Source organism: Callospermophilus lateralis, chromosome 9 (assembly GCF_048772815.1).
Source record: "Callospermophilus lateralis isolate mCalLat2 chromosome 9, mCalLat2.hap1, whole genome shotgun sequence".
Lineage (NCBI taxonomy): Eukaryota > Metazoa > Chordata > Mammalia > Rodentia > Sciuridae > Callospermophilus > Callospermophilus lateralis.
Genome location: NC_135313.1, coordinates 101,891,575 through 101,915,361, shown reverse-complemented (window position 1 = coordinate 101,915,361; position 23,787 = coordinate 101,891,575). Strand labels below are relative to the sequence as shown.

Genomic DNA, 23,787 nt, shown 5'->3' with positions numbered 1-23,787 from the left:
TTCATACCCTGCTCACCGGGCCATTTGAAAGCCACCAGAGTGCCACTGAGATACACCTTTCCAGACAGCCACCTCTCACCAGAAGGCTGGAGTTATTAGTCCTTTAGCCAACACAACAAGGCTACCTGTGGAGACAACTGAAGTTCTGTTTGCCCCGTGCACCCAGGCAAGGCTGCAGGCTGACCCCTCTCACCATATAGTCCATGGTTTCTGGGCTGCCCTGAGCTGGGCCCAGGGCCCTTGTGCACCAGACTCTGGCTGGCTAGAGAGAAAGGCACATGAATGGAGCTGAAGGACCTGCATGGAGCTCTTCCCATAATGGAAGGGAGATGCCAGCTAGAAGGCCCCAGGAGGAGGTGCCCGCCTTGGACTGAGGTCCAGCTGCCTTCTATACTCTGGGCTACCAAGATCTGGATCCCCAGCTCTGGCGAGTGGGAGACATCATGAGGTGAGGACAATGATCACTAGGTACTGAGGGGAGAACCCTGTCCAGGGGCCCCTTAACAACACTGGCTGAGCCTGGGATAGTCCTCTTCCATGGGGCTGGGCCACCACTCACAGAGTTTGAGACCAAACAGTTTCCACTGAGCTAGAGAAATGTGGCTGGGCTTTCTAGAACCAGCCATTGTGCTATGTACTTTCTGTACGGATTCTGATCCAATCCTCACAGACCCCAGGAAGGCAAGGGTTGTCTACTTTGCAGACCATAAAACTAAAGGCATGGTGCCCAGACAGGGGGAACCTTATCACTATGCTGCCTTCCTGTCTGGCCCTTTCTTTCTGATCCCACGTGTGACTTGTAGCCCCAGGAGATTCTGTCCTTTGGGCTCCAGACATGCCCAGCCTATGAAGGGTCAGGGAGACCTGGAGCCTAGGTCTCTAGAGGCAGCCAGACTTGAGTTTGAAACCCAGGGCTGCTGTGTGACCTCACCTGCACCACTTCTCTGTGCCGGGTAGGAATAATCACCCTCTGTGCAAAAGCAAGCAAGACAAACACTGGCACATGGAGCGGGGCTAGGCTGCTGCCAGCACAGAGCAGGCCTTGCAGCCCCGCTTCCTCTCCTTTCAGCCTTTCCAAATAAAGCAGGAGTGGACAGGCCATGGGGACTTGGAACTCAGGGGAGGCAATGGGAAAGAATGGTGGTCCAATTTGGCATGGTTGAATGGCAACAAACACCCAGACCTCAGATCCAAAGGTAGCACCTGCCTCAGGCTGACTGTGGACTCAGCCCACTGCACCTGGCCTGGTGTTTAGGGCCCTCTCCTCGCTGACCCAGCAGGATTCCCAAGAGATCTGCATGTGACCCAGGCCAGTGCCAAGAATTGCTGACAAGGTAAAGTCCCCTGCCGATAGAGCCACCTGCAAGGCTGCAAACATACCATCGGGACTCCCTGGGGCCCCCATAATCCCATGTACTCCCCTGCCACCCGGGTCCTTAGCCAGGTACAAGCCAGCGTACACCTCAGGGCACCCCTGAAAACATATTCACATGCATTAGGGGAAGAATCAGTTCAGTGCTGTCGTCCAAGCCTCCCGGCCCCTAATGAGGTTGGGGACTGCTGCTGCCTCCCACTAAGCAGGAAGGAAAGAAGGGCCAGGCCTGACTCCACCCAGAATGCGTTTTTTGAATAAGCAATGCTGGAAGAAGGCGCCCTTTGAAATGCATCCTAGAGGGAACATTTAGGCCTGGCATGAGAACTCTCTGGGGCAGAAGGCAGCTGTAGTTTCTCCAGTCACAAGGACACCCATCCTGTCAGGCCCATGTGGTGGGTACCCTGGGAAGAGTAAATTTATGAATTAATTCTGCTATTTATTTTTCTTTGTTCAAGAAGAAGGGTCCAGAACACCACCTTGTCATCACTGGGCCCTCCCACAGGGGTCAGAATTGGGGTTGGGGACACCACTAGGGGGAGATTTTCTTCCTGAAGGGAGATAAGGAGCAGGAGTCCAAGGTTCTGGGTGACTAGCAGAAGGTCCTGATCTGTGTTTGTGGACCAGCTGACACCCCAAAGCCCGAGGCAGGACTGGGTGGGATGGTCGTCCCCACCACGCCAGGGCCAGAACCAAGCACCCAGTAGTCAGGATCTCAGTGTGGATCTGCAGCCCACAGCGGCACCATGTGGTGGCAAGGTGAAACTGCAGCTGTGTTAGGCATCCCTATGCCTAACTCCATCCTTAAAGCAGCTTCCATCCTTAAAGCATGCAGACAGGGAATTGAGTCCCTGGGGGAGTCCCCAATGCGTGGTGAGTGATTCGAGGGTAGGGAGCCTCAAGAGGGGTCAAGGGAATTCTAGTTAACGAGGAGGGAGTAACTGGGGAGTGATGTAATAGGGCTGGCACCTCATCATCCCGGTTGCAGTGGGCACTGGTTTTGCCGGCCCCTCTGCAGAAGGACAGGAGGGAGGGGAACAGCAGGTGGAGGCACTGTGGCTCTGGGAGGGCGGAGGAGGAGAAGAGCTTTAAATCTTTTCAACAGGAGAAAATCCCAATCAGCCATCGATGGAGCACTGTCTGGGAGTCAGAGACCAGGAGGGTCTGGTCCTGATCTTGCACCTGACCATCATAGTTTTCTAGGCCAACCATGGCTGTGTTGGTGTCCTGCTTCCTGATCTTCACAGACCCTAGGACAGACATGGAAGGGTCATGCCAGGAGTAAAGACTGTTGGTGAGTTTGCAGGGGAAGGGGGAGGGGCCAGGGGGGGAAATTTGTGGAGGGGAGAAGAACAAGGAGTGATAGAAGGTGGAAAAGAGAAAAAGATATTCAAAATTTATTTCCAAGTCCAGCCTTATAGGCAGGCATTATTTATTGCTCCCACTTTGGAGATATGGAAATTGAGGCTCAATGACAATGAGCCAACTGGGCCATGCAGCTGACTGGCACAGGGCTGGACTGCATGACGCACGTCCCCTTCAGTTAGGTGTTGCCATATAACTGAGATTGGGCTAAGAGAATGCAGGCAAAGTGGTGTGTCTCTCAGGCCAGACCTTCAAACTCCCTAGGTGACCCTCTGGGTCCTTTCTCCTGGCCAGCCACCCTGGGGTTGCAAGTGGAAGCCTTGGTGGTAAGGTGTAAGATCTAGCATCGCCATTGGGAGGAGAGTCACCTGCTAATCAGGGACATCTGTGACATAATATGGACAAACATTGTATGAAGGCTCTAAGATTTGGGGGATTTGTCTGATCAGCAGCTCTTGTTACTAAATCAGGGATGGAAGAGTGGGGTTCAAGCCACCTGGTCCCCTTCCATATCCGTATTGTAGGGTTTTCAGTGGGGCAGAGGGACAGTGAGCCTCAGCAGCATGTTTCCGTAATCTGTGTGCATGTGTGTGTGTGTGTGTGTGTGTGTGTGTGTGTGTGTATCCCCACTCGCATGCGAACTTGAGTACTTACGTGCTAGAGAATTACAATGAGAAGAATCTACACTCCTCTCTGGGGCCCCACAGTCTATCTCTGCTACAGTTTGGATCTGGACCATTCCCTAAAGGCCTGTATACTGAAGACTTAATTTTCAGCTTGATGCTATGGGGAAGGGGTGGAGCCTTTAGGAGTTGGGGCCTAACAGCTGGAAGTTAGATCATTGGGTGTGCCCTTGGAGGGATTGGTATGCAAGTCTCTTCCTTTCTCTCTTTGCTCACCAGCTGCCATGAGGTGAGCAATTTTTCCTCTGCCACATGCTCTCAGTCATGATGTTCTGCCTTACTAGAGTAACAGGCTGACCGACCATGGACCGAAATCTCCGAAACTGTGATACACAACAAACCTTTCTTCCTTCAAGTGGATTTTCTCAGGTGTTCATCACAGCGATGAAGAGCTGTCGAACATAGTCTCTCTGCACATTCTTTCCTTCCTGACTTTGGAAGTTTGGTGGGTTTTGGTGTTAAATGACCTGTTCTTTGGTTTGTCCTCGTTAAGGACCTTGTCAGGTGACTTTTCTTACTCTGTGCAGATGAGGGAGAAGGGCAAGACCTCAATGATGAGGTGAGGAGTCAAAGGCAAGGACCCTGTCCTCCTCCCAGGATCACACAAACCATGAGAGGACACACCAACCATGACTTCAAGGTCAAGAGCACCAGAAGGCAGAAGTCAAGTTTGAGTCCTAAGTCTCTCCATCTGTTGCTGTGAACTTTAAGGCAAACTGACAAACCTCTCTTAGACACTGTTCATATGGTCATTGCTCTTTACTTGGGTCAAGTGATTTACTGGGTGTAGAGAAAAGGGACATGGCTTGCAGGGGTTTTGTAGTCATTGCCCATGAACGTAAAATGCCTGGTACAGGGTCCACCTTAAACCAAAGTTAGTCAATTAAGGAAATCCTTGTACCCTGTAGCTGTCCTGGGGAAAAGGTCTCCAGGAGGCCAGGGCTCCCAAGGAAGCCCTGGCTTACCCACAGGGAGGGCCTGGCAGAACCGGCAGAGGACGTGAGCACTATGGAAGGCCACACATTTGGGAAACCTGGCACTGCCAGAGTGGGGTCCTTGACCTGGGGGCCTGGAGCGAGGACTCTACTGGTTAGGGGGACACAACATAGAAGAAGGGAGGGGATCCCTAAATGAGAGGCATGGGGCAGAGAAGCCAGCCCAGCATTCTTGATCACCTTCCCCTGGATGTTTTTCCTACCCGCTTCCTTGGAACTCTGAGAATTGAGCCCACCCTGACCCCCAAACAAGTCTTCCAGTCCCCAAGAAGCATCCCATGATTTCACCACTGCTTTTTCCCAGAGAAGGCTTCGGGCATCCTGCCTCTCAGCTGAGGCCACCCCACACACAGCCTTCCGGCCAGGCCCCTTGGCTGAGTGGTCACCGTTTCTGCTCGTGAGCATCTGGAGGAACCTGGGGCACTCCACTTCCACGGTGTGTCCTGGTGCAGAGGAGGGCCAGCAGCTCATGTTGTCCCACAGCCCCTCACAGCCTGTGGAGAAGAGTCAAGGTATCAGACTGGGATGGAGTATGGGCCAGGAGCTACCCCCCTTCCACCCTGTCACCATCCCTGTCCCCCTGGCCTGCCTGGAGTCCTCATTAGACTCCTATGAAAAGTTCTCATTAGGTACTGGCTCCTTGTGTCAGGAACCAGTGGTGTCTCATCAATGTACCTTTTCACCTTCACAGCCTTGGACTCTGCCATGTGCATGGTAAGTGCTCAGGGCTGAAGACACAAGGAAGGAAGATGTTACAGAGTCTCAGATAGGCCTTACCTAAGTGGGTCTGGATTTCTCTGCAACAGAAGATGGCCTCAGCTTGGGTTAAATGACTCTGCAGCAATGGGCCTCTCTCCTGGCTGCACAGTACAACCACCTGAGGAGCCTCAAAAATATACCTAACCAGGCCCCACCTCCAGGATTCCAATAGAGTTGGTCTTGGGTAGGGCCCAGGCATGGTATCATGTTAAAGCTACCCAGGTACTTCTGATGTGATGGCAAGGTCCAGCACACTTGTTCCTTGATTCTCAAACTTCATCTTGCATCAGAATTACCTGGAGGGCTTGTTAAAATACAGAATGCTCAGTAGGCAGGGGTGGGTCTGAGGATGTGCATTTCTAACAGGTTCCCAGTTGATGCTAATGTTCCTGGGCTGGGACCGACTTTGAGAAGCACTACCCTGAAGCTACACAGGAGTCACCAGTATGCTTGAGGGTTTTTGAGGATGTTGCTTTCTACCTCACTGTGTTTCCTTTAGGGGGCCCATTCTTGAAGGAAGACCTGGTCTCAGTACAGTGAAAAGCTGAATTTCTTATAAACTTACTATTCTTAGAGACACTGAATCTTGAAGTGGATTTCCTCTTTCATTTGGCTGCTAGGGGGTTTACATCCAGATCTGTGGTCACTTCTGGTAACTGAGAGACTTTGAAATTAGTCAAAAAGAAGACAGAACTAGAGGCCTTGTTTAAGCACAACCTTCTGGGTTATCTGATTCTATGGGTTATCTGATTTTATTGTCTTTGGACTATTTTGCAAATCTATATGTTATAAGTAATTGATAATGGTGCAAATGATTCTCATTCATAGACACACATGACTATGTCTGGCTGAAATACAATTTATTTCACTCTTCCTTGTGTTCAGCCCAGTTTGCACCCACTTATAAATTCATTTTACCATTCTGCCTTATATGTGAGGTACTTTGAATTCTCCTGTGAACAGGCTGACCAACCAGAGTTCATATCTTACTGATTCCCTCACTAGTCAAATAAAATGCTGGGCAGGTATTCATTTAATAGGTGAGTTTATGACTACACTCTTCTAAGAATTATCATTTCACATAATCATCTATTAATTCTCCCGAAGTTAACACCAAAGTGAGAAGTTACTCCTTGTACAAGCTTTGAGTCACCCATACCATGTGTGAGGCTATCACTGGGGCAGGTTCAGGGGGTCTGGAAACAGGCTAGGTGGACAGCCATGAGGGGATTTGCAGTCACCCCTCGTCCCACTTGGGGAGCGTAGTGCAGACCCACTACACCAAGGCCATTCAGAAAGACCCAGGTGGACCTGAGTCCCAATCCCAGCCACCCACATGTGCTATCCTGGCCCCTCCCTTCCTCCCTTCTGGGGGAACAAATGTGTCTCCCCTGAGCTTGTCAGGAGGATGAGTTCAAAGGTCACGTGTGGAGCCCACACAGAGGGTGAACAGCAGCCACTGCCTCCTCATGTCTTCCCCAGGCCCACTCCCTTCCCACCCGGGCATCTGGAAGGAGGCCAGGCTGGGCCTTCTGAACTGCCGTCTGAGCTCTGGGGAATGGCAGAGGCATACAGTGTGTGTGTGTCTTGGGATTAACTAGAGGGCAAATTCCCAGCTTTTCAAAAGAGCAACGGTCTATTTTTTGGCATGAATCCCACCAGATTCAAAGCACCAGAAACCTCAACCAGATTCAAAGCACCTTCATCCCTTCTAAGTGAAGTCTCCCGGATGACCCACCCCACTGCAGAGGTTCTGACGCTCAGGGCCCATCAGAGGGCTGGGAGTGCGGCTCAGTGGTAGAGCACTTGCCTGGCACGCTGGGTTCGATCCTCATAAGCACCACATAAAAATAAATAGATAAATAAAATAAAGGTATTGTGTTCATCTACAAGTAAAAAGATATATATTTTTTAAATATGGTAAATTAGGAGCTGGGGTTAGGGCTCAGTGGTAGAGTGCTCACCTAGCATGTGTGGGGCACTGGGTCCGATCCTCAGCATCACATAAATGTAAAATAAAGATATTATGTCCACCTACAACTAAAAAATAAATATAGTAAAAAATATGGTAAATTAGGGGTTGGGGCTCAGTGGTAGAACACTTGCCTAGCACACGTGAGGCACAGGGTTCCATCCTCAGCACCACATAAGTAAAATAAAGGTATCGTGTCCACCTACAAAACTAAAAAAAAAAAAAAGTAAATTTTTTAAAAAAGAGAAGAAAAAGGATCAGGTGGGAGCCCATCCCATGCATTGATTTCTGGGTCTCACCCGGAGAGATTCTAATGTGGCCATCCACAGGCCACACCCAGAAATCTGCATCTCTAGAGCTTCCCAGAGTGGCTGCAGTGTGTGGCCTTCAGACCTTGCTTGAAGAATCCACGCTGCATCACCCTTCTCCGCAGAGCCAAGGACCCAGACCTACCCCTGGCTCCCAGGAGAGTAAGACCTGAGACCCTGAGGAGGTCACGGGAGGTCACCTCCAGTCTGCAGCAACTAGGTTCAGTGGCCTCCCCTGCCACATACAGGCAGAAACCTGTATGCCTGCCCACTGCTGGAGCCCCCATACCTGTGTGGGCCTAGCACAGTGAAGGAACTCAACACCGGTGGCTAATGAACAAATAAATAGACCAGTGCCAGATCCTGGACTCCCTCAATGTCCCTCTTGCCTTGACGTCCACTTGAATTAATTCCATGTCCAGTCCTGGCCTTCCGCTCCTCTGCCTGCCAGCTCTGGTTTGGCGGTTAATCAGAGGGGCTGGAGGCCCCTGTTAATCACAGGAGCACGGTCCCCAGAACTCAGCCGACTCTGGATGACTGTAGGCTTCCCAGATGACTTTTTACAACCCACATTTTACACATGAAGAAGACTGAGGGGAAGTGACTTTCCAGAGTCCCACAACCAGGACGTGCAGGGGCTGTGTCTCTCTGCCTGTTCTGCTGCTTGGTGCCACCTCCCAGCCTTCACGCACCTGATCTGTCTCCAGGTGGCGCTGACTAACCCAGCCAGGCTCAGGGAGCTGGAGAGAGGCGCCAAGGGGCAGGCCAGGTCAGGAGGGGCTGGACTCACAGAGGGGAGAACAGACTGACAGGGAGGTGGGAAGCTAAGGCAGGTACTTTGCGTTTCGGCCCTGGCCATGGCATCAGCCCCCAGAGGGAGGAAGAAGGTGGGCGAGCCCACAGGGGAGCCGGGACCTGAGTCAGGATCCTGGAAGGGGGTTTTAGAGGCAGGAATGGTGGGAGACAAGGGAAGGCTCTAACTCAGGGCAAGGATGGTAGGGATGTGGAGGGAGAGACCCTGAGATAGAGAGGGGGGGTTGGATGGGGCCCCCACAAGCCTGTGAAAGCATCTATGGGGCCAAGAAGCAGGTGTCTGTCCTTCAAGGAACCCAGGAAATGAAAAGCCCTGGGATACTCCTGAATCTTTGCCCTGGATCTCACAGTGAGCCCGCAAGAGGAGGGCCCTGAGTGTCTATTTTGGGCCTTCCCCACAGCACCCAGGTGGGTCACCCAGCTGTCAGCTGTGGATGCTGCTCTCGGGCAGGAGCACGGTCCCCAGAACTCAGCCGACTCTGGGTGACTGTAGGCTTCCTAGATGCCTTTGGGCTGGTAACTTGGTTCTGGCAGGGTCCTTTCCCAATGACGTACTTCCTCTCTGCACTCTGAGCATCTGGAGTCCCAGGAGGCTAAGGGATCCCTTTGTCCCCCTTCTTCAGGCAGAAATCTCCCCGTGGCCACAGGACCCTGTTGACAGTACAACCTCCCTGCCTGCTGGGTTGGCTTTTCCTGCACTGGAAGCAGGTGGGCACTTCCAGAGCATGGATCGATGCAGAAGCCTATTATGTCACTTGGGAAGGGAGGGACTCTGAGCTGGCTGGAGCCACCCGGCTGGCCATCAGGATGCTGGCAGACGCCTTCAGTCCATGCAACTGATAACCCATGCCCAGCGGGCCAGCCAGAGGCACAGAGTGCCAGGATGTCTGAGAGCCTTCCTGAGCTGGGTCACGTCAGGCAGGGCCCACAGGGACACCCAGCCTGGTGCTGGCAGAGGGCAGGGCAGGAGTGCCCTGTGCAAGGGGAACTGACTCCTCCCAGGAAGTAGGGACCCTACAGGCTGGCTCACTGCTGTGCCCTCCAAGTCAGACCTTGTTCCAGACACACATCAGACCTTGTTCCAGACACATCAGAAGCTAAATGTCACAGTAGTTCAGGGTCAGGTCGGGTCACTAGTAGAGAGGAACAATAAGAGGGAAAGTGACAGGTGCAGAGTGACTGAGCCGGTACTGGCAGAAGTAGGATCCCACCCAACAATCTTCATGTCTCCCCATCCCAGTGAGGACTGAGGACACACCCCCTGATTCCAGGTTGCCCTTTGGTGGCAATAGACCTGGCTGCCAACCCCACATGGCACTGCTGGTTTTCTGAGCACCCACGACATGGTCTCACTCTCTCCCAGCCTCTGCGCAGACAGACCCAGGGGTTCCCAGCATGCAATGCACACATCTCCTATAGGTGACCTGGGTTTTTGGATGGTGGATGGTTGAATATTTTTTATTTTAACACCACATTTTCAAAAGAGAATTTAATGTGTTAGAAACATAATAAAGCTAGCATATCACATCTGATTTTATAACTGTTTATTGTTTAGGGTATAACTAAAGTTTTTTAAAATCCATTTTTAAAGGGGAAAATATTAAGGAAGTCTAAGTACAAGTGACACGTGGCTGCTTCTGGCAGGGACCCCCTTGCACGGCTCCCAGGATGTGAGTGGTGTGTCTCAGACCCTACCCCCAGATGTCCCCTTCCCCAGGAGGGGCAGGAATGGGAGGAAAGGAGGGTACTCCATGCCCGGTGGTGGACATCCTGTCCTGGACTTGGCCTTCCCTGGGGAGCTTCTGGCAGGGAAGGGACACAACTCAGGAGTGGGGTTGTTGTTGGATCCTGGGCAGCTTTAGATCCAGAGCAGCAAAACTCACCACTCAATGGGAAAAGGGATTGTGTACAGTGCTACAGCTACTGAACCCTGAAGGAGGGGGTCACTGCCTCTAGAAAGCCCCGGCTGCAGCTAACGGAGCTTAGCCACTGTCCCTGGCTGCAGGAGGTGGGATGGAACACCCCAGAAGCATCAGTGGAGATGCAGGGGTAAGCAATGCCAGGTCACAAACACCCTGGGCAGGGGGTCTGGGTGAGACCCACAGAGCAATGCCAGGTCACAAACACCCTGGGCAGGGGGGTCTGGGTGAGACCCACAGCCCGAGAGGACAGCATGGGGGTCCTGGGTCAGAACAGGTGTCACAGCGAAACAGAATGGGCTCAGGACCCAAGCCTACCTTGGACTTGGTCATGCCGCTGACCTCCATAAGCCTCAGTTTTGTCATCTATAAAATGGCTCCGCAACATTCCCTAGGATTTTTGTGAGAACTGAATGATTCATGTATGTAATAGAATATTATCTGATCTCTTAAACCCTGTTCTTGTTAATTCTCCTGACACATTTTCTCCCTCCTTCCCCCTCTGATAACTGGTTCAAAGTCTCAGAGGAGGGCAGGAAACTCATTTTTCCAGAGGTTTTCAAACATCCCTGGGAGAATGAAAGGCATTCAGGTGTGGTCTCAACGCTTGGGAGAAAACAGAAAATGAGCAATACTTCCCCAGACAGTAGGAAACAGAGGGGTAGTGGTGAGCAGGAGTATGGAGGTTTCCAGAAAGAGGCCCAGTTAGCCCTAAGAGGTGGGTTGAATGACCTAGAGGAGCCTGACTATGGGGACATGTCTAGATGAGACCACAGCCTTGCAGAGCAAGTGCCCCCGTCAGGCACAGAAGAGCGACATGGCAGGGGACGAGATGTCCGACACCATCCCTGTGGAGCAAAGCCTAAGAAAAGGGGCTCCCCTGAACGCAGAAAGCCGGAGAAAAGACCCAGAAAATAACAAAGCCTAAATTTCTGTCGCTCCAGGAGCAGAGTCAGAATTAAAATCACAGAGAAGGGAAAATGTTCTCTTTTCACCCTCTGGAGTTCATAGGGTCCTTTATATTTATGAAGGCCCTGGTCCTGCTTGAGGCCCGAGGCAGACAAAGCCACCAGCTTCCTGTGTCCTGCCCACTGGAGACAAAGAGGTGGCCCCAGAAGCATGTCTGGGGAGGGGCAGGGTGATCTTAGAGGGCAGGATGGTGCCCTGGGGACCTCTGGGTGGCCCCACCCGGCCTGGTGGCCTGCACAGAGAGCCCTCTGCCAGCTCTGAGTCTGCCCTGTGTTCACCCACAGCAGAGCCTCTGCCCTCCAGCCTTGACTTATTAATACGTGGGCTCAGATGGCCTGACAATAACCTGAGACTATTCCTGGAGCAATGTGACAGGCTGCAGTGGCAGGGCCCAGGAACAACCAGGCCCCCCGGGGCCATTCTGGATTGCACCACCAGGACAGCAGGTGCTGTGTCCTTCCACGTCCCCTCCATGCCCTAGATGCTCACCTGCTATTGGAGATCACCAGGGAACCCAGAGCTCCTCCTGGTCCTGCACCCAGAGCCCCCCGAAGCTTCTGCTTGTCGCCATTGGCCCCCCACTGCCTGGGGACTGTCAGAGCCATGTCTCAAGCGCTTCCTGCCCAGCTGCCTCCATTCATCCTTGTTCCCCCTCAAGACCCCACAGTGGTTCGGGGCGAGTCATGCACACCAACCCGTTTCTTGGCTTCATGGTGCCTCCCTCCGCCTTTCTTGTCCCCACTTGGGCCCCGTCCCAGGTCATTCATCGGGCAGCCTGGGGAGGTTTCTCTGGCTTTGCCTTTGACCTGACCTATAGACTTAGGTCCAGAGGCGTATTGCTCTCCTCTGTGGCAGCTGAACCACCCGTAAGCTGTGTGGTCAGGATGGGGTGGGGCCTGAAATCCCAGGAGCAGAAGCATTCAAACCACATGGAAGGAGACACAGCTAAAGACCAGGGAGGTTTATCTTTAAGCCATTCAGTGAGATGAGTTCTCTGGGGAACAATGAGTTCCCCATCACTGAAAGTATTCAAGCAGAGAGGGCCATGGGATTAGGGAACTGGGAAGAGCATCAGGCACTGAAGGGAGACTGCACCAGATGACATAAAGGACCTTGGAATCCTGGGGCTGAGAGGCTACTGCCCTGGAGCAGGCTGCTCATCTCCCACCCTAAGCTTCTAAGCACCAAGAGCCAAGCTCTTCCCTTCCCCAAACTACAAACTACAGTTCCAGAGGGCCCTTCCTGCTCACCCTGAGAACTCTTCCTCACTTGGCCTAAAGAGCTTCATCTCATGCCACTCGACACAGTAAGAATTGATTGGCATTAACAATCTCTCTCTCTCTCTCTCTCTCTCTCTCTCTCTCTGCTCTCTCTCTCTCTCCTTCCTTTCTCTCTTCTCTCTCTCTCTCTCTCCCTCTCTCCCTCCCACCCTCCCTCTCTCTCCTTCCTTCCTTCCTTCCTCTCTTTCTCTTTCCCAGTGCTAAGGATGGAACCTAGGACCCAGGGCCTCCTGCATATGAAGCAAGGGCTCTACCACTGAGCTACGCCCCGACTTGCTTTTCCCTAATGATAAAGCCTTCTCAGAGCTGGAGGTAAGTACATCAGTTATTCATATCAACTATGCTTCTTGTGATCAGACTGGATTACCAACCAGAAGGAACTCAGGACGTAAAGTCAGAAGATTTTAGTTGAGAGTCCTGTTTCAGCTCTGTACCATCCTGCGCTTCTTAGGACCTTAATTCTCACCCGTGAAATGGGGATAATAATTCTGATTGCACTTTTTTCTTGGTCAGTTTTGGTTTTGCAATACTGGGATCACACCCGAGGCCTCATGCATGCTAGGGAAGTACACTGAGCTACATTCTCAGTCCTTTTTAATTTTTTATTTATTTACTTTTTTTTTTTTTTTTTTTTTTTTGAGACAGGTTCTTGCTAAGTTTTTTAGGGCCTTGCTAAGTTTCTGAGGTTGGCCTTAAACTTAAGATCCTCCTACCTCAGCCTTCCAACTCACTGGGATTTCAGGTGTGTGCCACCATGTCTGTCTTCCTTTTTAAATTTTTATGTGATTTAATTTAATTTATTTATTTGTTTAGTGATACTAGGGATAAACCCAAGGATGCTCCACCACTGAGCTATATCCCCAGCTCTTTTATTTTATTTTTTTTTATTTTGAGACAGTGTCTTGCTAAGTTGCGGAGAGGTCCTCATATTTGAAATCTTCCTGCCTCAGTCTCCTGAGTAGCTGGAATGACAGGTGTGTACAGCACTCGACTGCACTGTTGTTTTAAAAACTAACAAATTTAAATTGTCTAAAATGTTATATAAAATATACAAATAAGTTAACTTATTTCTGAAAAATGAGCCAAGATCAGTTGTGCTGAGGAATGGTCAGGTGGAGGTGAGCTGTGGGCAGAGCAGGCCATGGCTCAGGGCAAGGTAGGGGTTAGCTCCCAAGGTGCATCAGGATCTGGGGACACCCAGAGGAGGTTGGGAATGTTTGTTAGAAAAACTACATTTTTGCCCTGAATCTCACAGTGCTTGGAAGTACTGATTCACACCATGGATGAACATTGAAAATGTTTTGCTCGGTGAAAGAAGACAGACGAACACAAAAAGGCACATATTGGATGGTTCCTTTTGTACGAAATGTCCAGAGTTGGCAACTCCCCAGAGACAGAGAGAAGATGGGTAATTTCCAGCAGCTGGAGAGATGGAAGGATGGAGAATGATTTCCTGTCGGGTGCCGGGTTTTATCTGGAGGCCATGAAAATGTTTTGAAACTGGATAGAGGTGGAAGTTGTATGACATGTGAATGTCCCAAATGCCGTGGAATTGTTTACTTTAAAAGTGGTTAACTTCATGTTATGTGACTTTCACCTCAATACAGAAAGAAAAAGAAAAAAGAGCCTATTCTGGGGAGTAGGCCACCAGCTGGGGAAAGAAGGGTGCTACCATGTCCCTATTTGAGGCAGGTACACCAAGGCCCAGAGGGGGCGAGAGCACTGCTGGAGGTCACATGGAGCTTAAGTGACAGAGCAGGACACATGCCCAAGTCTGTCTAAATTTAGGACCTATATATTTGTTGCCACCCCACCTTCCTTCTGGAACATTCTTCCCCTGGGGAGAGCCACATCCCTTCTACCGGCCACATCTGAGGGGGTATTGGTTTCCACAAATAAAGGGGTAAATATCTCAGCAGGGCAAACTGGGCAGTCATTAGTGTGACCCTGAAACCCTCCCACAAAGTGCCAGGAGGGCCTTGGCCACCCCACCCGGAATAGCTCAAGAGTTAATTTTTTATTTGTGATAAGCAACTGGGCTCAGTGACAGCTCCCTGAGTGACATTTCCTGTGGCTTGTCTGGCTTTCAAACATTAACCTCCACCCCAGGGAGAACCCCAGCAGCTTATCCATTCACTCTGTGCCCCCATTGTGGAGCCCCACCGCCCAGCCCAGACACCAGGCCAGAGCCATGGGGGGCACAGGACCTCCAACTGAGCTCCTAGGGGACCTGCTGCGGTCACAGGCCTGGGCCAGGGCGTGGGTGGATTTGCATCTGGGCACCTCTCCCTCAGCTCCTCCAGAATCTTCCAGGGGACTCCAGGGACACAGGCCTGATTCTGATGCAGATCCCCCCCAGCACCTCTACGCTTTGTCAGTCCTCCTCTCTTCTTCCAGTCTTGTAGGGAGTTTGGCTCTTGGCCACCACATCTGTCCATCATACCCTTCCAGGTGGGTCCCTGGGCCTGGCTTTCTCAACTCCTTGGCAGGGGAGGCCTGAGGACCTTTCCAGCCACAGGATCCAGGGACAGCCTCTACTTCTGGGGGTTTTAAACCATGTTTCAAAGCACCAACCCCTTCTCCTCCCGTGACAACGGCAGAAATTCAACAAGAAAAAACAGTGACGGGAGCTGTTTGTGGAGAGGAAGCCCAGCCTGCCACCCTCCCACTCACTCCTCAGGGAATTGTGAGGCAGGACTCTGGAGGAAGTCTCCGCAGAGCTTTCTCCAACCTGGATGCACAATCAGGACCCCATGATGAGCCTGAGGCAGAAGGATGACCAGTCCTACTCACGGGTGTGCTGACAGCTTCTCGCGCACCTGCACCCTGGACTTGGGAGACTGTGGTTCACCGTGGGAGATGCCATCCATAGGCAGGGCTGAGTGTGCAGGTGGGTGGAGGGTCTAAGTGGACCCCAATCCACCATCGCCTAGTTCAGCCTGATCGCACACCATCAGAAGAACTCCCCGCTATGAAAAGATGCCTGCTTTTGTATATTAATTCACTTATTTCCAACAAGAGTGTCACGAAGGCCGGAGATTATCACCCCCCACTGAAAACTGGGCAGGCTGAGGAGTGAAGGAGCAAAGCCTCTTCCCAGTGAGGAAGCAGCAGGGCTGAGATTCCTGCCCTCTCCACCGGCTCCCAGCTGGCACTCTGCACCCGCACTCATCTCACCAGGCCGACCAGCCTTCTCTTGCTGTCACAAGACTGAGTCTGCTCCTTGCATGGTGGGAGTCCAGCAGGATGTCAGGGTACCCAGAAAGTGAGCCGGACGCCAGCTTAATTGAGTCATCTCGTCCGAAGCTGGGGCAGGTGGAGCAGGCTCAGGGTTCCTCATGGAAGGATAAGCAACTGGGCTCAGTGACACCTCCCTGAGTGACATTCCAGTCCCACGTCAGGTCCTGAAGAGTACCCCTCCAAGGGTGATCAGGGTTGGACTGCTCATGTCAGCCAATTCGTGACAGCCAGGCAAACAAGAGACAGTTGCATCCTCTCTACGGGGGCCTTGGCTACCCTGAAGGTACTACCTCAGTTCCCACGCTCCTCCTGGGGCTGCCTCTCTTGTTTCTCCTTTCTCCCTGCTCTCGCTCAAGTGTGTGCACTCAGTAAGTCAGTCAACAAACCCACACACAGTACTCGATCTGTGCAGGTGCTGCATCAAGCTGGAGGAGAGGAAAACAACACATGTCCACCTTGGGCCAGGGCCGCACCCCAGGCTGGCCTTGTTGGGCCTTGCTTTCTGTCGCACCAGACACAGTATCTGGGATGGCAGGAGGACCCAGGGTATCAGGACACTCTCAAGAGTACCTCCTGGAGTGTCCAAGACCAGGATATGGCTGCCTGGAGCCAGGACAGGCAAGGGAAGGCTCAAACTGAGGGTCTCCCTCTCTGTCTCTGTCCCTCAGGTGGTGGGTGAGAGAATCGATATAGGCACATTCGCAACACCCACAGCACTTGGCTTCTGCCACCCGTGTTTCTTCCCACCTCTGGCTGCTCCTGGCACTAAGTGCTGGAGGGCTTGAGGCTCCTCCCCAGGCCCCCTCCTCTTCCCTCCCATGATCCGTCATTGTGAAGCCTCAGCTGCACTCGCCCTCGGTGCCTAAGTTCAACGCTGGCCTGGATCTCTGCCTTCAGTCTCAACTGAGCTTCGAAAACTGAATCAGCTCCCCCAGACACCTGACCTTGCTTCACCTTCCTCCAGATGCTCAAGGCAAACACCTGGAGGACATCCTGGACTCACTCTTCCTCCCCTCCCTCCCTCCTGATCCAAGTCATCGCCACGTCCCATCAACGTTACCCACCAAAGGACTGTGGCACGTACCCGCTTCTCTCCACCAAGGCCACCCCTGCAGAGCAGACCCTCTCCCGCCACACGTCCTTGGTCTAAATCTTCTCTGCATCTGCAGATATCACTGTCCGCTGATGTTGGAAGCCGGGTGTGAATTATGGGTTTGTTGGAGCCGTCATAGGGCAGGGAGGCTACTTTTCTGGGAACCCCTGGGTGAAATTCCCCCATTGGAGAAAGCCCAGTGCTGGTGTCCTGCCTTAGCTCACAGCCCCAGGATCACACACAGCCACCCCGAGAGGGGCGTAACCTGCCAAGCCCCAGACAACTTGTATTCCCCATGAAGCCTGCCACACTAAAACATTTGATGGAGTCCCCCCTAAATAAAGGAGTTGGGCTTTTCCCCTATTTCAGTTCCAGTTCCTATCAGGGCTGGAAGATCCACCAGGCACCCCGATTTGAAAACTATTTTCTGTCTATTGTCCTCTGTTCTTTATTGATTATTTTCAGACTTTTTCCCAGCTGGTTCATACCTCCAAGCAGGAATCTGCTTTACCAGGGTGCTGGTAGCCCCGGCACACTGATGGCTCCTGCGCTTCCCAGTCTGAGGGCTTTCTCCAGCGGCTGGAGTCCACTAGTCCCCCAAGCACAGGAGGCTGGAATTAATGCTGCTTCGCTGCCTCTGAGTGTGGGGAATCGGTGGCTAGTTACTCCAGCACCTTGGCCACTCAGAAGTGTGTGTCCCACCTGGCTCCTTACGGGCCCCAGTGGGATTATACTCCAGGTGCCCACAGTGACAATAAATAGTGTTCACCCAGTTTCTTCCCCGCTGGATCTCAGGTCCCACATCCCACTGATCACCTGCTGCTGGGAACCCAAACAGAGACACCCTATTATAGTCCAGTGACCAGCAAATCTTATCCAGGGCAACAGCTTCCTAGTGGGTCTCTCTGAACCTACTCCCGTCCTTCCTCAGGCTGCAGCAAGGGGCATCTTCTCATAACGCTGAGCATCACACCACTCGCCTCTGACTCTGCAGGGCTTTCCGTGGCCCTAGCAGACAGGATGAGAAGCCTCCTGGGTGCCAGCGCCCTGCTGCTCCCTGCATCCCTGTCCCTGGTAATGATTAGCCATGTTCCGATCTCTGCTCAAACATCATTCCTTCTGGAAGGCCCTCGTAGAGTCTCAGACCAGGTCAGAACCCTGGACTCTCCATGCAGGTGGAGTGGCACCCAGGCCTGATCTCATTGCCATTTTACAAGGGTTTGTGATTAATGGATCCACGGCCCCCCAACCACACAGGGTCATGATGACTGCGGTGGAGCCTGCCCTTTGCTATTCTTCTCTTCTTTCTCACTAGCAGAACCTGGTTTTGTTCAAGGTGGCCACATGCATAGCTAAACCTCTGGGTCTCCAGCCATCGTTGCAGCCAGGGGTGGCTGTGCAGTCTGGTTCTGCCAGCAACAAAGTGCAAGCAGAGGCCCCCCTGGCAGGAAAGCCAGGCTTCTCGGTGTATCCCCACCCCCCACTCCCCGCTGCTCTTTCCTTCCAGAAACACAGCAACTTTGCTTTCCTCCCCGGAGGTACAGCAGCCCTTGTATGACCATGAGGACGAAAGCCACACATCCAGCCAAACAACAGAGGAATCTGGAAGATATGATATCTTGGAACTTTGTACTACCTCTGAAGTTTTTATAATTTGCAACAAAGAGATCCCTATTTGGTGAAGTCGAAGTATCCAACTTCTTTTGCAAAATGCATTCCTAAGCGATGAAAGGGAGTTCCAGTTCCTCATCATTTATCCTTTGTTCTCTCCATTCCCATCTCATACCATTAGGTGCTAAAGTAAATAGTTTTTGAATGATCAAACCCAGGACCTCGCACATGCTAGGCAAGCGCTCTACCACTGAGCTACAGCCCCAGCCTAAATGAATGTTCTTAAATTTCACACCAGTCTCTTAAAATAGATGTGGAAGTTGAGGCCCAGAGACATATTAAGCAACTTAAGAGCCCATGAATCTGATTTAAAAGCTGGGGTTGGTTGGTCTCTTTTTTTCTTTTTAGATTGAGGTAAAATCACACAACATGAATTTAACTATTAACTATTTGAAGTGTGCCAGTGACATTCAGAACCTCATAATACAACATGCAGCCATCTCCTCTATGTAGTTCTAAAACATCTTCACCACCTCCTAAAGGAAACCCCGCACCCATCAAGCAATTTTTCCCCATGGCCCCTCCTCTCAGCCCACCAACTATGAATCTAATTCTGTGTCTATGGATTTACCTAATATAGACATTTCAAATAAATGGAATCTCATGATGTGTGACCTTTTGTATTTGGCTTATTTCAGTTAATACCATGTTTTTATGAATCATCTGTTTTCTAGCATGTGTGAGTACTTCATTTCTTCCCTCCCTCCCTTAGTTCTGGGGATGGAACCCAGGACTTCACACATGCTAAGCAACTGCTCTACCACCAAGCTACAACCTAGCCCCTCTCATTCTTTTTTTAAGGCTGAATAATATTCCATTACATGGATGGATCACTTTTTGTTTATCCATTCATCCCCTGATGGAAATTTGGGTTGTTTCCATCTCTTGGCTATTAAGAATAATGCTGCTATGAACATTGGGATACAGATGGTTTTTTAAAAATACCTCCAATAGACTTTTCTTAATGCTACATCCTTCAATTTTAGAGAGCAAAGAAGAGAAGTTTAGGAAGGGTATAGAAATACAATTAACACCTAAATATAAAACTCATAATATTTAAAGAGTTGATTAATAATAATTAATATTTAAATTACCAATATTTACAAAACATTTGTATTTTGCAAATTCTATCTCATTTATCATTATAATATTGAAGTAGATATTATCACCTCCATTCTATAGATCAAGAAACTGAGGCTGAGAGTGTTAAATAATTTTTGCATAGTCACATAGCAGTGAATGCTTGGAAGCATGGTACCCCAAGGGTTCCTGACCCCATAATGCCTTTCTTCACTCATCACCCTGGCAGTAAAGGTGACCACGTGGACAGGAGGCAAGCAGCCTTACAAAGTGATTCCCACCAAACCCCTCCCTTGAGGAAGATGCTAGGAAAGCAATGGCTGCCCCCACATACCCGAGAAAGGAAAAGTGGATGCTGGTTTCTGGGTCCATGTAGACTGCTCACCAGCCCCCCAGCCCCTGCTGACTAAGTGAACAAAGCCAACCCAGTCCCCCACATCCCATCCTGGCCCAGAGGATGCACTCCCCCAACCTGGTGGGTCAGGGCATGAGCTGAGCAGATGTCATACCTGGTGCTGGAAGCTCTGGGCTGACATCTTCTCGCCTCTCCTTGGAGAGCTCCTGCAGGCACTGGTCCTGTTCCTCCTGCAGCAGCCGAAGCACGTCACACAGTTGGGGCAGGGCTCCAATCTATGAGTCCAAACCAAGGGTGTCATCATCACTACTAGTCAATCCCACCACCCAAGGACTTAGTGTGAGCAAGAAAGCCTCTAGAAGGAAAACTCAAGCCCACGGTGGTTAGGGGCTCTGACCAGGGTTGTACACCCAGGGCTCTGGATTTCAGCAAACAGCTTTCCAGGTGGTCAAGGACAATATCTGAATCTCTCTTGTCATCCCTACTCTCGTGTTTCACAGATGGAAGTTTCAACATGAAGAAGCACGGGAAGAAGTTCCTGGAGTTAAAGCTAAACTTGAAAATGGCCCAAATAAACAAAAGTCTGGGCCAAGAAGAAAAGCCAAGGTAGTGCTATATCCAAAGGCAAACATAAATGCTGCTCCAGTTAACTCCTATTTGGGGTCCTGAACATCTACTTACCCCTTCACTAATGCAGTCAGAAAGGCCCTACAGCTGTTAGCAACTCCTCCTCCTCCACTCCCTGACACCAAATGATCAGGGTTGATGGTCCCCACGAAGCACACACATCACCTCTCCTGGCCCAGAGCCTGGGCCCAGACACAGCCAGTTGCCATGGAGACACTGGGTCCATCAGCTCTGACACCATATCATGCTCCTTCAGCCCTACGTTTCCATTTTATCTGACACAATACAGCAAATGACATTTCCCTCCATAGTGTTAAGGGTCAAACCCAGGACCCTAGGTGTGCTAGGCAAGTGCTCTACCACTGAGCCACATACTCACCTCCTAGTGACTTAACTGGCTGTATTTAGACTCTTACCCTGAAACAAACCCAGCTATCACCTGGCAGCCACACATGAGATTGGTTCTAGGATCAGTCCCCACTCCCCTAAGGAAATTAAACCCTTACATAAACTGACATGGTATTTGCATACTTTAAATCCTCTCTGGATTACTTAGAATACCTCCTACAATGCAAGTGCTTGGTGGGTAGTCCTTAAGCTGTAGTTCAGAGAATGATGACCAGAAAAAGAGTATGTACCTGTTTAATACAGACTCTTCTTTAAACAAATGTATTTTCAATCTGTGGATATGAAACCCATAGCTGAGAAGGGCTGTCTGTAGTTTACCTAAGAACATAGCAATTGTGTGGCAGTAAGTGGCACCCAGCCCCACACTCTGGGTCCTTGCGCTCTTCATCTTGGGGTCTCACCCAGTCTTAGCTGAAGCCCGTCTTCTTCAGTACTCTCTGGCTTTTCAGAGGAGGTGATGGGAGGGTTTTTGCGTAGAAAAACCCACACAAGGTTGGCAGGCCCCGTCTTTCAGCTCATGGGGACTGTTGAGAATCACTCTGAGACTGACATCATTCTTCAAGGTGAGAAAGGGTTTGGATGGCCAGGTTAGGTACGACCTTTTAGTGAATGTAAGGAATTCCATGTATTAAGTGTCAAGAAATGCTCACACTCTTTGGTCAACTAACTATTTCCAGGAGTCCAACCCATATATGGGTAAAGCCTTTTGCAGACAAATTATAGCAGTTTTATATCTGATAGGAAACAAGACAGGTTCTGCTTTCAGGAAAATGGGTCAGATATACTATCCCTATGACTTACAGTAAGTAAGTACAAATAAAACCATCTTTAAAAGAAGATGACTCTGAAAGGTGCAGAGAGGAAGATGGAGGGCCAGAGGCCACAGGGCCTAAGGAAGGACAAGCTGCTGTTTTCCACCTCCTCTATCACAATCCGGGAGCTGCAGAAGTTTGGCAATGAGGCACCACCAGAGGCTCACAAAACCCCAATAGTAGGCTCCTCTCTGTGGTCAAGGACCAAGGAAGGGGCTCCAAACAAGGCCAAAAAGGCTCTGGAACAGTGACTTCTCACTCCTGCAAAACACCAAAGAAACCACCCCCCCTGGAAAGGCCAGGAGGGGAGTCCAGACATCCACCCCAGCCTTGGTGATGTGGATATCATGGGGTCAGCAAACCCTAGCTGGGGGTGTGGGGGGTGTCCAAGAGGCCAAGGGGAGAGATGGAACTCCCATCCTGCTACGTGGTAACAAAGTTGCCCCCAGTCCATGACATCAGTGGACAGATGGCACCCAACCCAGAAGCAGTGAGGTTCCCCTCAATCCCTCCCCAATAGTGTCAGAGAAGGCCCAGTGGAGAGTCAGGGTTTTCACGAGCACCCAGCATTGATTAGGCCCCTCTAGTGCGGTGCTCCTGAAGACCATGTGGAAAACAGACGTACCCACCCCACCCCATAACCAACAGCAGCCCCCAGGTGTCAGATGAGGCAGGATGAGGGAGCCAAACTTCTATTTCTACCTGGCAGCAAGAAGGCAGTGCTCGCCCACCTTCACCTGGACAGAAAGAGGCAAATAAGGGAGAAACTTGAAATAAGAACTACAGTCTCGTAATACGAAAATGTCCAACTTCCAACCAAAGATTCTTTCTCATATCGAGAACCAAGAAGATCTCCAAATAAATGGAAAAAGATTACAAACACCAACTGTGAGATGACAGGGTATGAGAATGACCCCATGAAGGTTTTTAAAGTAGCCATCACCAAAATGCTTCAATGAGCTATTAGGAGCACTCTTGAAGGGAATGTAAGAATACCAACTGAGAAGGGAAGAAGGAAGGAAGACGGAAGAAGGAAAAAAAGGATCAGCAAAATAAAAACAAAACCCAGGAAAATTAGGAAAGAATCAAGTAGGAATTTTAGAATTAAAAAAATAATCAAATTTTAAAATTCAGTCGAAGGAGCAGAACAGTGGTCGAGGCAGTGACGGAGAGGAGAGAGGAGAGAATCAGTGACTAGAAGATAAAACAATAAACATCACCCAGCTGAACAACAGAGGAAAATAAACTGAATATGAAAATAAACAGATCCCTAGGAACTTGGGATGGGGGACTATGAAGAATATGTAATGTTCATTTTTTTTTTTTTTTTTAGGAATTTAAGAATGGCAAAACACATACACTTACATGTTCAACAAGCTGAATAAACCCCAAAGAGATTAAATCTAAAGAAATTCAAACTAAGGCATGCTGTGATTTTTGAAAAGTAAAGACTAACATAATAATAATAATAATAATAATAATAATAATAATAATAATAAACCAAAACAAACAAACAAAAACCAACAAATCTGGAAAACAGCTAAAGAAAAACTACACCATCCGCAGGGGAAAAGCAATTAGAATGAACACTGATTTTCCATGGGGAATCATAGAGTTGGAAAATAGTGACTCAATATTTTTCAGGAACTTTTAGAAGAAAAGAACTGTTAAGTCTGCATCTATATTCAGTAAAAAAAAAAAAAAAAATCCCAGTAATGGAGAGAAGATTAAGACACGCTTAGATAAGAAAAGCTGAAAGAATTTGTTGCCAGCAGATCTACTTTGAAAGAATGGCAGAAGGAAATTCTCTACACAGAAGGGAAAAGCTAAGAGAAAGAAGCTTGGTTCATCAGCGAGGAAGAGGAAGAAAGAGACCAGTAAGCAAAAATGTGGGCAAGTGCTTTCCTTCTCTTCAGTTTTATAAATAGGAAATGGTCCAAGCAAAGATTAAAACACTATTGTTATTGTTCCAAATGCAGGTAGAGAAAATAAATTTAAGACTAGTATGCTATAAACAGGAGATGGTGAAGGGACATAAACAGAGGAAATAATCTATACTTCACTTG

At 50.1% G+C, this 23,787-nt stretch overlaps 1 protein-coding gene across 1 annotated transcript in view; it reads right to left on the bottom strand.

The window, feature by feature from the left end:
• The window catches only part of Sctr (secretin receptor), a 64,001-nt gene that overhangs the window by 27,450 nt on the left and 12,764 nt on the right, over positions 1–23,787 (bottom strand). Inside the window, exons 2-3 of the mRNA XM_076866855.2 lie at positions 20,029–20,149; positions 4,802–4,909 (exon numbers count right to left, since the gene is read on the bottom strand). Of these exons, the coding sequence (XP_076722970.2) occupies positions 4,802–4,909; positions 20,029–20,149 (229 nt within the window). The remainder of the gene's footprint in view (positions 1–4,801; positions 4,910–20,028; positions 20,150–23,787) is intronic.